Raw genomic sequence first — 15,233 nt, 5'->3', positions numbered from 1 at the left:
CACTTTCATCGCAATTTGCATACTGTGGATTTTAATTTATACTAAAAAACAAAACAAAAAAAACAAGCAAAGTTTTTATTGTGGAAATTGTGAAATTATGTAATATTGCTATTGTGAGACTGATGGATATTACTAAAGATCACTATATCACTGCACCACAGATGCAAATATTAAAATGCTGAGTAGAGACATTTGCAGACAAGCCAATCATTTATGCAGTTTTGCTCTTTCCCCCTCGCTTATTATAAGTCAGGCATTCTGTAACCACGATAAGTAGGGATTTCCAACTCGAGCAGCAGGATAATGATTCACTATCCTCTGATTGGTCCAACTGGACCACTTTCAATGTCCTGTGCAATTCAAGGTTAAGTCAAAATTGGCAACAGGCATCAGGCATAAATCTACTCTAGGAATATCATCTGTCTATAAGAATGCTATTATGTTGTTTATACAATAACGCCACATCATTAGCACCAACACTGTATTCAAGTGGTTTTTTTCCTGGAGCAGAGAATGAAACTTCAAATGTCTAATTTCACTTTGAAGCAGTAGATATGAGAGAAATATGCGGCATTAGAAAATAAATGTGCTTTCAAATAACTGTTGCTATATCAACACTAAGAAAAAACACATCAAAGACACCAGGCCTCTATTCCTGGATTATCCAACCAGAGAAGATACTGGTTAGTGATAGAGGGATGCTGATGAAGCTACAGGTACTATATTTACTGCCTTTATTGATCCAGTGGTCATGAGATACTACTAGGCTATTCATCGTCTTATATGCTGGTAAAAAGAAGGCAAATCTACTTTTTGAGGTTTGCGAAGACATGTTATCTATCATCCAAGAGGCTTCTTAAGTAAAAAACAAAAAGGTGAATAGAGGTGGTGGCTTATGATACCAGCTATCAGCCACTTACAATGCAGTCTTAAGACCTCCTCCCAGGTTCTTTAACTCCAACACTCACACCTAACCTAAATGGATCTCAATAGGCAATATGATAGAGTGGGGCAAGGCCCTACATTGGTTTCACCTTTAACCCCTGGTTATGCCAATGACACCCCTTTCTTCACACCGTGGCTTATGTGATGACTCACATGATTGATAGGTCAGGACCACCTCCAAAGACCGCAATCCCCACTAGGGGTTAACGCTGCATTCCAGAAACCACAGAACTCGGGAGTGACACCACTCCTGAGTTAGCATGTTCCCAAAAACACGAAAAACAAGGTAGAGCGATCCAGGCTTTACTAGCAGTTCAGCAAAACACTTGTTTTTTGCACTTAAAAGCACATTCATGGATATGGCCTGGTCAGTGCTCTGAGTATGGCTTATTTAGTGAGTCAAAAATACACAACAGTGGCATTACAGAGAAGTTTCAAAGTTCTATGTTCAATGCCGCCATCATGGACTGTTAACTCTGGGCTGCTCAAACTTTGTGAGTAGGACATCAGAGTTGAGAGGGTGTTCCTACTGAGAGCAGGAAAAAAATCCAACTTTCAACTTATTCAGGAACACACCATAAATGTGCGAATAAGTGAAGAATATTCTTGGATGAGCGGTAAAACGTCTTCACAAACTTGACCCTACACAGACTACACTCTCCATTGTGGAAACGGCAGATATTTTTTCCCTTGATCTAACTTGATCTAACGTTACTTGACAGGATGGGTGGTGCGTGCAGCATGCCTAACTTTGTGTCAACTAGTTGATGATTAGTTTGGAAAGAAGGCAGAAGAGCGGGATGAACAGAAATGTTGTGTGATTAAACAGATGAAGTCATGATTAAGGTTTTTCAGGAACAGGATATGAAGCAATCAGTCCTGCTAATTGCACGGCCAATATTGGTTTAAAGACAAACAATCAGGCTTAATTAGAAACAGCGGTAAAGGGTCTATGTGAGGCAAGCAAACTCATTCATACATGGATCTAAAACTAATGAAGCCTGGATGACCTAAACGAAGAGTTTTCTGATTTTGTTTGGATGCTTACACAACACTGTCCCCTGGTAATGGTAATACGCTACTGCTTAAACAGTATTTAGGGATGGTTAATCATGTGCAAAAGACTGATCAATACTGATGTTCTTTAAGAATATCGTTGCTGATGTGAGGAAGAGGAAGAGCACTGGATAAATGACTGATGGTCACGTACCCTAGAATCTTCTGAATGTATACTGTATGTATGTATACTGTACTTGGACAGACTTTGATGTATGCGTTTGTATGATTCCTTTAATTATGTGTTTTGATGCAAGTCTCATACATTTCTTGAATGCATACTTATTAAAAAGAACGGAATGTGAAAGACACAAGAAGGATTCAGCAAAAGACATGTCATGAACTCACAAGGCACAGCGTGACGGTAGAGGTTGTCTCTGATGGTCTGCTGCAGTTCGTGGTCAGGCGAGGACTTCTGGAAGCGCTGGCTCAGATACTGCTTCAGGTCCTTGGTCAGCTTGCTTCCTGTGATTGTGAACACAAATGTATCAAAACAACTGAAGTAAAAAGCAGGCCAGCACACATAAAAACATCACAAGAGCCAAAATGACACTGTTAATCCACAGCGGAGCGTCAAATGACCACACCGCTTGGCTCCTGTGAAAAGAAATACACAGGTTTGTCCTGCAACTACAGTAAAGCTTGATGCTGAGCGAGTGCACAGCCGTGAATTGTACACTTGCCATCGTCACTGAGAGGGGGTAGCTGGCCGCTCACTCTCGCTCCAGCAGGCCAGGACCAGCCAAATCTAAGACTGCTAGCACCATGGCTAACACAGAAGCAGCCCTCCTACCGTTTAGCCATCTGCACCTCAGACACACATTAGGCAACTAAAGGGCAGCATGAGGGGAAAGTGTCCATATGTGTGTGTGTTTGCTCCCGAATCTGTGCCTGTGTGTGGTTATTACAGATACTGTCCACGTTAGTGGCAGTTCCACGCCTGTTCAAACGCATCACATGCAGTCTGAGAACATAACAGAAAAAAAAAAAAAAGAGCCGAGATGTCTGCCGTCACCCTAAACAGACTGAAAAACTGGGTTTTATACTCAATTTATACTCGATGACAATTTCATGATCGAATTTCGTGACAAGACTCCTTCAGGCAACAACAAACATCTTATTTTCTTCATTAGTGTATGTCCCATTACTCATTATACAAATGATGTATCTCCCATCTTTGCATGGCTGCCGAGACCATTTTTGGTTGTCTTGGGCAAACAACCAATCATAAAAGGCCCTGGTTTCTGTTTCCATGGAAACTGTGTGTAAGTGTGTATGTGTGTGTACATGCGTGCCGGTGTGTGTGTTTAATAAGATGATTGAGATTGTTACCAAAGTACAGAAGAGCATTCTGCATTGGTTAGCAGAAAATATTGTTTTTGTTTTTAATGATGTAAACCTACAATGGAAGCACACCATGCACAGGTATGGTGCGCCTGCCTTTTATTTGATTGTGACCAAATATTTTGTCTGTGATGCATGACAATATACATGAAGAAGCACAAAGTAGATGCAGAAACATATGGGCAAATTATCAAATTGTGGTTTGGAAGCAGTCGGGTAATTAAAATGTCAGCATAGAACACATTTAACTGTTGTTCCTCTGAATTTGCAGTTTTTTTTCCTCATCTTCATTTTTCTGTTTTAAATAAAAAGTTCAAATTTAATATTTCTCTTAATTTGTATAAAAAATAAAAAATTTTTTAAAAAAGCGTCTGTAGATCACACTCCTTACTAGGAGTTAATCCAGCTCCATGTATTGAAATGTAATTGACTCCGTTATAAATAAACTGAGGTCTTCGACCACTGCAAAGGTGAACCGTTATAAATCAGTTTTACTAATCGATGATGCGTAAGCTGTCTATAAAAAGAGGTCAAGTCTTCCATCACTATCTGAGCTTGCTGTTGGGAGGGTATGCTGCTCCTGGCACCGTCCCATACAGACATATCACTCAGTTGTAATCCTCACAACAGGTCACAAGCTAACTCTCACGCCAACAGAGAGCCTAACGCACTCTCTGATGTGCTCATGTACACAATTACTAGAGGGCCATGGGTACTCCTTCCTGCCAGACTTCAGACTGATTGTGTAACCCAATGTGAAATTTGGACTGGACTCCCTGCAATATCACTAAAAGGTCACCCAAAGTGAATGATGGCACAACATAGTACAATTTAGGTTTTTCCTAGTAATGTTAACTCAATATTGTGGTATATTTTTAGCCATAAAGAGGTGTAGCCACTAATATGAATCAAGATCCAAAAATGCTGAATTCTGCAGTTCCAATCAGGCTCAAAACCAAGTGCTCATCAAACTCAGCAGCAGCTTTTGTGCATCATCAGTACACATTATTTTGGCTGATTAAAAGATGAGTCACTCTTTCAGATGAAGCAGGCCGGCTTAAGAAAGCTAGCACAATCCTTTTACGTGGTTGGTGATGGGTGTGCCATCAACAGCACCTCAAGGAGCAATTGCATAAGAGCTAATCCAGTTACATTGAGTCTGTCCTCCCCCAACTCTCTCTTTGTGTGCCATTATCTTGATGGAACAACGATGCTTTCGTAAAAATGAGCAGCCATCCTTCAAAGTCACAAAAGTATGAATAACAAGACCCTAAAGGACTGCCAGAGTAGTAAATGATAAGAAGATAATCAACATGTCCCAATGTAATTAAGTAGATAGCGCTATCTGTCATCCTTCTGCTCCTGTACAGAGCTGATAATTAAGGCTATCCACTGATCCCCACCTGGTGTCAAAATATGGCATTTAACAGTAAGCATTTAGGGGAAAGTCTGACCCAATTTCAACTACCTGCATAGACCAGGCTGGTACTAAAGCTCACCATTACAAAGAAGCTGCTTAAGCCTTTTTTCCCTAAAACTGAAATTACCTGCTAGAGCTCCATATTAAGACTCTATGCCAAAAGTCAAGTCCTAATATATTTCATCTGGCACATCTGAAAGGAACACAATAAAACAAAGCAAAATAAAAATACAATTAGGATTTGTTCAGGATACAAGATCCAGATGTGAGAAGCAAATCAAGTCAACTTAGATGTTACTTGCCTTGGAACTCAAGGCAAATACAAAATAAGGAAAAAACAAAACTCTGAATCAGTCTCTTTTCAGAAATCACAAGGCCCACAAACTATTTTTTTATCTAAAGTCTGCATTTGGCAGCCAAAAGAAACATACAGCTAGCTAACAGTAGAACCTGGCTGAAGGAGATGCTGATAATATTTACATCTTTTCAAACTGTCGAGCACAAGCTTCCCATCACACGTTAAATTATTCTTTTCTTCTAATGTAGTTGGACACTACGAATTCTCCTGACATTTAAACCTTGAGTGGCAAAGTTAATTTTAAGGTCCACCAGAAAGGACAGTAGAAGTACAGCCAAACCCCCAATCTTCCTGCACACTGTGGTACTATTACTTCCATGCTTTAAACGCAAGCCAAATAAAAGCACACCATCTTGAACAATGTTCTACAAGAAGTGCAGGATGAGTGACCACTAGCTTTTCCTTGGCCGGTACTTAGATGTCTGCTGGGACCAAGTATGCATGAGGTTCGGGAGTCAAATGAACCTCTTTCTGCAGCTACACGATGTACTCTGTTGTTTCTGGTATGAGGTCAAATACCATTCGACCACATTTCCTATTGCCTTTCCCTTCCCAGCTGAGTACTTTAAAACCACTATCCTTAAGTGATCCAACAACGTGAGATTCTTTTGTGTCTTTTGCCTCCAAATATGTTTTGGTTGATGAAACGGTAGGAAAAAAAAAAATCCACTGTTATTGAGTGGATAGTGTACCAGCAATCTGTCAGGTCAACATGATACCTCTCATGATCACCTCTCCTTAAACCTTAAAGACAGCTAGTCAGCTCCTTAAAAAGACTGCCAAGTATACATTTAAACCATTAACTGCTACCAAGGTGCTGTTTTGGTACCATCTATACAATGACACAGCACTCTGGCTGTGATGGCAAATAGCGCCGCTTCTGTATGTAAAATGAACATCTTAAAAATCTTTCAGTTTTAGTTTTGAGCTTTAATTTCAGATAGTTTTAATTCTGATGCCCTGATGATTTTACCTGTAATTCAGTTAACACAAAAACATCACCGAACTCTATGAACCTGCCATGATGGAACAAAGAGCAGGCAGGCAGCAGACTAGAATTCAGAGACCATTTAGCCCAGAGGCCACCCACCCAAATCATACTGCAAACACATAATTAGAAAAGACGTATCCCTAAAACAAAGCCCACCTGTTATAGTTTTTCCATAATCCCACTGAAACAAGCGAGATTTTCTAACCGGAGACGTGCGATCTACAACAGAAGGGAGGTGAGCGAGAAGGTTTTTTATACAAAACAGAGAGAGGCAGGGTCTGTCACACAGAACGTGAACATCAGAGTAAGCCAGGCAAAACATCAAAAGAGTTTTTAGACATAGCTGAAATGTGGAAAGCCCCTCTACTTTCCAGGCATCTTCCCCCACTGAACCCAGCCCGGCACCCCTCGGCTGTGATCAGCCAGCCAAGTCCCTGCTCAGACATGCATAGCCAGCCGTGGCACCAGCTAGACCCTCCACTGGCAGTTGACATCTGTATTCACAGCATGGAAAAAGAAAACTTCATTGAAACTCGATCCTCCTTGCTCGCGGGGCAGCCTTAGTAAGAAAGGAAAGGTTTGACCGATTTCTGCTGATTTAGTAATGGGAGGAGTCACGCACCCGTTACACTCTAGACAAGGAATGGCATTGCATAGTGGGGGAGCCCCCAAAAAGCTGGCTCGATATCCAGCAACCTACAGCTACACGTTGGCTACATAACCCTGCTGCTGATCCTAAAATTAATCTTACATGTTTGCACAGTTTTAAAGTAGCTGAGGCTGTCCATTTAGGACTTGGGCTCAGGCCAAAATCCAAACGTACTTAAAGTTGATTACTTTTTCTGGAAGAATCCCATAATGGAAGTTTGACATGCTCTACATGTAATTCCAGACAAGTACTCGCATAAGAGAGTGTGTTTTTCCCCGCTCACATTACTCTCAATAACTTGCAGAAAACAAACTATCATTTCTAATTTTCTCTGATGTGGCAAGAGGAAAAAGATGTCAAAACAGACTGAGTGCTCATGCCACAGCTCAAGGAAACATAGCACTTATAGGCCAGTTGGTACATCTTTCTGTCCACTTTGATACAGAGTGAGAAACCTCGGCAGCCGTTGGATTGATCATCAATTTTCATCGATGCTGCTTGCAGGTAGAACCCACCATCTGATGGTGATGCCCTCACCTGATTTTTAACATTTTGCAATAGTCTGCATTGTGATTTATCACCTTTTTGTTCAATTGCAAATTATGTCCATGAAGTTATTTCATAGCTGCAAAATGACTTTGTAAAACATATTAACCCTGGTACTAAAACCTGCAGTAAGATAGAGTTTATTTACAGTTGGACATCAGCATGCTGGTCTTATTATAACCATAAATTCCCCACCGCTCTGACTTAAATGCATTTCCTGCACTGCTTAAAAAGGCTCTTTGTGCAGAGGCATCTAACGATTTTGACCGCAGGTTCGGTCTTCGCAGCGGGCAATGGTAGATGCAATCGTCCTCTTAACACAAAGCAACACAAAGTGACAAAGCAGAAAACACTGTCATATGCCAGCGAGGATGCCAGCCTGTTTTACACTTAGCCAAGCCAGACTTGGCAGTGCCACCATGTTTGGCTGGGCACTGGGTGTCGTATCGATGTAGAATACACAAAGAGTCTGGCACACAAGGTAACAAATAACTTTTTTTTCCTCCGTCCTCCTCTCACGAATTGTCTTTTGAACATCAAGGGGCATGTTGCCAGGCAAAAGCTATGATTAGAACTAAATCCTCCCTTTCTCTGGGCTGTTTATTGTTAAATTTAGTTCCTCCAAAGTGGGACATAACCGGCTTTAAAGTCAAATGGATTCATGCCATCCCAACTTGACCTACTACAAGTTAAATTTAGCTATGTACACAAGCTGCCCAGAGTCATGTCTTATATAATCACCTCTTAAGTGAGCAGTCCATCCATGGCTCTAGTTAATCAGATAATCGGGGCTAATCAGCATTTAATTGATTTAACTCAGCAGCTATCTACACTTAACATTTTCATCACCCCTGATCAAAGCTTAGCCATATGTCATAATGATTAAGAAACAGGCAGAGAAGTCAGAGAGAGCCGAATGTGACCCTCAACCAGTGACCTCTAGATAGTTCACATCCATATTATCACCGATAACTAAACCACCATGGTTAGGTCTGTGTGCACCAGCGGAGATTATGTAGATCCCTGCGGGTGAAAAACATGGTAAAATGAGGATGGCAGAAATACTTTCCCTTCTAAGTTTTTTATTAAGGTCGTTGTCAAGATATTACTATAATGAACAGCCCTTTGAAAAAGAACTCCCAAACCACCAGGCAGAGATTTCACATTCACAGAGCAGACAGGCATGTGTGTCTGTGCGAACAAGCCCGTCTTTGAACTCAACACTACCCCCTAGGTTGCTCTATTAGATGTGGCTTGCATCACAGCAATAGATGGGCTCTGTATCCATAGCAACAGCTGCCAGATGAGTACAGGCTGTGGTAAAAGGTGGTGATGGGAGACAGCAAGGCATAGTCTGCTGCCCCCCTCTGGACTATCAATGCTTTACAAAAATACAAGAAAAAGCAAAAAAATGGATCAAGAGCCACATTAAGAACAGTGACACATGGAACTGAGTTTTTAATGTAAATGTGCTGCTCGGTGCAATATAAAGAAATTACGACTTACTCTAAACGTATGCATGGCTACTTCACATGTAAAATATTGCTTGAACTGATAAAAATGTCAACAAAGAGACTGAAATACTACAGCTACAAAGACTTCACACTAAACAAGAACTAAAATGAAGTTTAGAGCTTAAAGGTAAAAGAAAATAAATAAATAATCTGCCGCAATAGTTACAAGATGAGCTACATGAACCATAAATCTGAAATGCCTATAGTGAGACATCGGTACTATAACCTCACGGACAAATTACCGATGCAAAACTGAATGAGGTGTGTGGATGCTAAAAAGATTAGTTGAAAAACAATGTTGAGATGTATACCTTACAGTTAACTGAAAAATGTAATCAAGTCTGCACATCAGAGGTACTGGGAACTCTGTGAAACTCAAAAGTGGTCTTTGCAGTGACTAACTGAAGTGAAAAGATCACAGACTGCCTTCAGCGCTCTGAGACGTGAGTTTAAGTCAATGTGTTGGGTTTGCAGTTTTGTGTCACGATTTCTTTAAAAAGAACTGCTAGCGGCCTCGCGTACGCAACCATGCAATTGTTAGACACAGCATTATGGATACTGTTGTACTCGTGCGTTTGCAACAAATCGCGTGAATGTGTGACTGAATGAGTTTTCGGTCAGAGGTAGGGGTACGCCGCTTCTCAATCAATGCCTGCATGAGGCAGCGGAGATCTAAATTGAGGACTAAATGCACTCAGATGCTGAATAATGTATCTGGATATGACTTTGACTGAATGACAAAGCCATCTGTTTTCTCAGAGGAAAATCCATTTTCACCAGCATTTTTGTTCCCCCTAACCAGCCCAGTATAGCAAGAAAAACATCAGAGCCCATCAGGAAACATAGGTTGTCCTCATAATGTCAGAAACGGTACTCAATTAAGTGCAAATCAGATCTTTTTTGTGAGAGGTTGCTACACAAATTGCTTGTTTGCTAGCATGTTTCTTGAAAATCTTCACAGCTGAGTGAGTCTCAAATTAGGTGCATCACTTTGCAGCCGAGGCTGTGAAAGCGCAGAAGATGCAGGACGAGATATGGTCTTTTTGGTGCAGCGGTGAAACAACAAATACAAAGTTTGGTACTTTGACAGATGCACCTCGTTGAGTCCAGATCAGAAAAAAAAAAAAAAAGCATATCCAACACGATCAGGGTTAAGTCTCTGACACATTTTCAATCCTGTCTATATGGTTGCGTGTCCCAGAGCTGCTTGCCTGTTTACTATATTCCTAGATTGCTTTCATTGATTGCAGTCCTTCACAGAGGGGAAAGAAATCCTCAGAGGATTTACATCAGCATGTGGGGCGGCAAAAAAAGGCTGCAGTAGAGATATCACTTCCTCATCTGCAATCTGACAGTGGACTGTGAGAAGCACATCATGCAACCATTCACAGGTTTGAGCACTGTGTGTGTGCTGCATGCATGTGAGTGACGTCGAGTTGGTATTTGTAAAGGCCATTATTTACACAATATGAGCACCTGTCTGATGTGACAAACACCAGCAATCCGCTAGCCAAGGACTCAGACACTATAAATAATAACAACAGTGGCTGGATCCAGATTTGTGTGGGTGCTGAACAGTGCCATAAGTTCTGTGTTATTAATATTGCTTTGATGCCTCCTACATACAGTATGAGCCTGTGCGAACAAAGAGGCTTCCAGATTAGGCTTGTGAGTGAGAGGACCCATCATGCATGGATCTGTATATATTTACAGTCTCCATGATCACCACAGAACCAAAAAAAACAAAATAAAGTTAATATGCAAAGTAAATCAACATCATAATAACTGCTTAATTAAGAGGTTCATTTATTTAAAGCCAGGATTTACTCAGCTAACAATGAGATTATTGACTGACTGACGTAAAAGCCTCTGAGACAAGTATTTTGGAGATAATTGCCTCTCCATCACCGTCCCTAATGCACTGACAGGCAACATTTCAAGACCAATGAATGTTCTAGTCTCCTGTGACAGTCCAACTGATTGGCCCTCTGATACGAATAAGGTCCCCGGCTGGAAAGGAAGACCTGTGCTTTAAGCCAGACACAGACAAGGGAAGCACAGGACTGTGATACGAAGGAAAAATCCACTCAAAGTGGAAGATGGCAAAAACGTGTAAGATAAATAAGAACAGGCAGTAAAATGTTTACACTCAGTGAAAAATGTGATGGCAGAGGTCTCTGTGTGCACACATAGGAAAGACAGACACAGAGATAAGGGGGATCCTGGGACACAGCCACCTTAAACCTTCAAACACAACAACTGTCATTTAGCAAAGTGCTCTTCTTGTACAATCACAACCAGAAAGACATGTGGCAGCTGAAGAAAAGCCCATTTTAGAACAACTCGCCACTATAAATAAAAGCCCTGCTCTGTTATTAACCTGGTTACGGCATGACACATGGATTTTTCTACTCGATGATTTATGCAAAATAATACATCACTTAATGCAATTAAGGACAAGTTATGAAAAGCAACAACGACCATCAGGACCAATCAGACACAAATTGTACAATTTTTAACTACAGCATCATCAGTATCTCCCACCTCTGCAAAATGCATGCACAAGCACAGAGGTAACAGTGCTAATTACATGCCTCGTTGTGCTGCGGTTTCTCAGAGGTCCTAGATTTAGTCTGTATGTAACTAATATAATACAACCATAAGGATTATATCTGATGACACGAGCAACATCAGATTGTTGAGCTTTGAAAAGAACCTCCAGATAATAAAAAGAAACCTTTGGTCGTGATGACGCGGTTATCGAAATAGCTATACAGAACAACAAACTCCACAAAGGTCTCTAAGCTAACTTAACTATGTGCTGACCAATAAGCACCACCAAAGGCCTGTTTCCCCCCACCCCAAGTCCAAAATTCCCATGTATGCAGCAAAAGCATGACAGTAATCCAAAGCAAAGATGTGCTCAAAATATCAAGCACAGACCACCAGAGGACTTGCTGGCAATTTCTGTGACTAAGCTGAAAATGTCCATCTTTATTGGCCCTTTAGATTGCTGAGATGAATTACCATAATATGTCCTGGCCTCTCTACACGCTCTATTCCATTTCAGAGAAAGATAAATTGGTCATCTGCTGGGGTGTAATCAGAGTCAGTGTGTGAAGTCACCCCAGGACCACAGTGGGCGAACACTGCATCGACAGGCCAACCACTGGTCAAAGCCACGGATGGATTAAAGGGAGGAATAACTTAAAGAATGGGGTGAAAAGTGGCAGAATTACAGCCGTGTCACAAGCAAACTAGTAAAGCAAAACACAAAAATGTAAACAAGTCAGGAAAACATCAAGTCATAAAGAAAATAATAAAGAAAAAAGAAAATCACAGAGAAATGGGAGGCTTATTGTAAGCGTGTTCATATTAAAGACAGACCCAGAGTGAGGTACGTCCCTCCTGCCTGTCTACAACTGTACAACCAGCTGTTGGGATTCCTTGTGTTCATTCTAATTGGCCACATGGGGAAGACTCAGTTATTCTCTATGATTAAACAATGTCTGCCACAGTCGGCCTCACCTCGGAGCCCAGGGCGAGCTCATTAAGTCTGCCACCAGGGGGCACATGTCACTCAGGATCATTAAGTATGAGAGACTGTGAGTGCTGTGACTGTACAGCCTGTTTGCTGATTGTTGGCTGTGTTTGCTGATGCCTTCGGTTAGAGGTGTGGCCACGAATAACAACTGTAATTACAACAGACACCTAAACAGATTCCCCAAAAGAGTCTCCTGAGCTGATCTGACAACATGCCGAGTTCAGAGGAAGAGGAATCCCACAGAGCGTTTTAAGTGAATGAGAATTTGTTTTTATATAATTAAGCCTGACCACCCTTTGGAGTCTATCCCAGCTGCCATACAGCAAGAGGTGGGGTACGTCCGGGACAGGTTGCCAGGATAATAAGGATAATTCCAGTGTTTATTACGTGATTATTATTATTGTTTGATGCACCCTTTTGTTTGCTTCTGCTAAATTGCTTTAATAAAACATCCTGTGTTTAAAAAATCCCCATCGTGGACATTCACTTTTAACTCTTTGTGAAACAGGTAAAACTTGTGTATCTAGTTAAGTGTTCTTACAGGTTACAGGTTTCAAAACCCAAAAACTTTTCGGGATTTAAATCAAATTGGAGATAAGATGCTATAAATGCAAACAAGCTGGTATGCATGCATTTTTGGGAATGTGTCTGCCAACAAAAAAGTAGACAAAGTCAGTATAAACAAGAAGGTTCTTGTCATGCAAAATGTCAGTTCAATGTCACGTGTGCCCTTTCTGTGCTGGGCATCGTAGATTTATGGATATAAACTTCTTTCTATTACATATCTTGAAGAGCAGACCACCTCTTCCGGTTCTGTCTCATCTCTTTCCCCTCTTATGCAATTCCTTACTTGACCCGCCTTACATCATTAAAATACTAATTTCCTTCCCTCTGCCACATCCTTTGAGCCATCAACATCTACATCCAATCCTCCTCTTCTTTTTCCATCCATCTGTCCATCCATGTCTCATGCCTGAAGAGGGCATGACTGACCCACTTTCCCATCGCACTGCTGACTCAAGACGCGCTCAAGATGTTGTGTGAACGCATTAAAAAAAAACAAAAAAAAAAAAAACAAAGGCAACGCAGTCTTGCTCATGCGGATGAACACTGAAATGAACTACATCTGCTGGCCGATCTAATTTTAGAAACAGGATGAGAACGCACACGCGCGCACACTTGGAGACATACAGTGTGAACGCGAGAAACACAAACTTATCCGATGTGCACCATGCTGATCATCACTTTGTCCACCTTTGTAACGCTGTGCGTTATTCTGTTGTGGAAACGCTGACAAATGTTATCTGAATACCATAGTTAAAAAAGAACAAGTATTAGAAAATACCTACTTACACACACACACACAATGAAATTTCAGAGTTGTGGGCTAATAGGGCAGCAGTCACTGCCGGTTACGTCTACAGTCGTTTCTGGGTCAGCATAAGGCATGGCTCATCCAGCCCTGCATCCCTTAACAGCTGACTCCAGGCCAGACAGGATGACACACACACACACACACACACACACACACACACACACACACACACACCCACCCACCCACCCACCCACCCACCCACCCACCAGGGACAGATGAGCATGAGCAGTGCATTGGGTATTAACAAGACATTTACTAAACACTCAGAAGCAAACTGTCATAGCAAACAGCAGTACACCAAAATTCATTAGTTAAAAAGTGAGGCGCTCTCATGCATTCAGCACCAAACACACACACACAAAAAAACCAAACTCTTAAGCCCGAGTGCCTGCACAGGCAGCAAGTTCTCATGCATCAATTACTCCACATCACACTCCTGCCTCGTGAACACATGTGTCCTTGCACGAGTGCATCATGCATGTGTTCATCTGCTGCCCGTACGGTTATCTACGGTTATTTCCCAGCTGTATAACATAACGAGCAAGATGAAGCCCAATGAACCATGTGCTGCACTTTGTCTATGTGTGCGTGTGTACGGAGACACTTAAAGTGAATCTGCGTCTATCTGCGTATGTAACTCGAGTTGTTCTAACACACACAGAGCAGGAGGAGAATGTGCAGAATCCGACTGCACACATGCACGCACAGAGACATGTGTAGCACTTAGCACCACAGTATTACACCAGAGGCTCAGGCTGGAGAGAGCCCAGGTTTGAGGACACCAGTTCACCGCCTTAATCCACTGCAAAGGTCCAATTCCAAACCACGGTGACGAAGCACTGACGAACAGGACACATCCCCCCAACGCCGCCGCCCAACACTGTGCTCTGCCCGTGTCGCAGCTTCTTCTCCACTGCTTCCTGTCAACAGGAAAAGCTGAACTGCTCGACTGGCTGTCAAATGTGAAAGCTCAGATTTTCCTTTAAAGTGTGCTTATCATGGACAGACCATTTCATAACCGTAATTTAAAAACTGCTGCATTTCTACCACCACCACGTTTTTCTTTGAAGGAAATTACTGGAAGAGGCCATAAAGTAAACACAAAGACATGCATTCAAGGCCAACACTTTCTCACCCTCTGAGATATAAATTACCCTGTGGAAGGAGACCACCAAACTGAGACGGTATGCCTTATCCAACTGAAAAAGAGCCTGAAGGTGGGGCATCATGGTACCACTTATCACAAGCAGATTTCATCTCTGCAGCTGGGGCACAGCTTCAGTCATGCCATCATATTATGCTTGGACTTAAAACAACTAGCATCTTCTTTTCCCCAGCATGTGCACAACTTAAAAAAAAGTAAAAAGAAAACAAATCCTACACCACACTGCCTAAGAATAACCCTTAAATCATCCTCTCACCTAATCTTAAACCTGTCAGCATGGACGCTGTCCAGATACCACCTTAAATCTCCCAATTTTAGAGCCAAGA

The 15,233-nt window shown here is 41.7% G+C and overlaps 1 protein-coding gene across 11 annotated transcripts in view; it reads right to left on the bottom strand.

The window, feature by feature from the left end:
• Positions 1 to 15,233, bottom strand: part of magi1b (membrane associated guanylate kinase, WW and PDZ domain containing 1b) — a 136,577-nt gene that overhangs the window by 76,291 nt on the left and 45,053 nt on the right. For all 11 annotated transcript variants that reach the window (XM_086291672.1, XM_086291674.1, XM_086291675.1 and 8 more), the window contains exon 2: positions 2,350 to 2,466. In XM_086291672.1, coding sequence (XP_086147798.1) covers positions 2,350 to 2,466 — 117 coding nt within the window. The remainder of the gene's footprint in view (positions 1 to 2,349; positions 2,467 to 15,233) is intronic.

This window comes from Aulonocara sp. 'chitande type north' Nkhata Bay, linkage group LG5 (genome assembly GCF_057382095.1).
Source record: "Aulonocara sp. 'chitande type north' Nkhata Bay isolate Kocher_YH1m ecotype deep benthic linkage group LG5, A_spYH_male_GT1.1, whole genome shotgun sequence".
In the NCBI taxonomy this organism is placed as follows: Eukaryota; Metazoa; Chordata; class Actinopteri; order Cichliformes; family Cichlidae; genus Aulonocara; species Aulonocara sp. 'chitande type north' Nkhata Bay.
The sequence above is the reverse complement of the archived record's forward strand: the minus strand, read 5'-3'. Positions and strand labels throughout refer to the sequence as shown.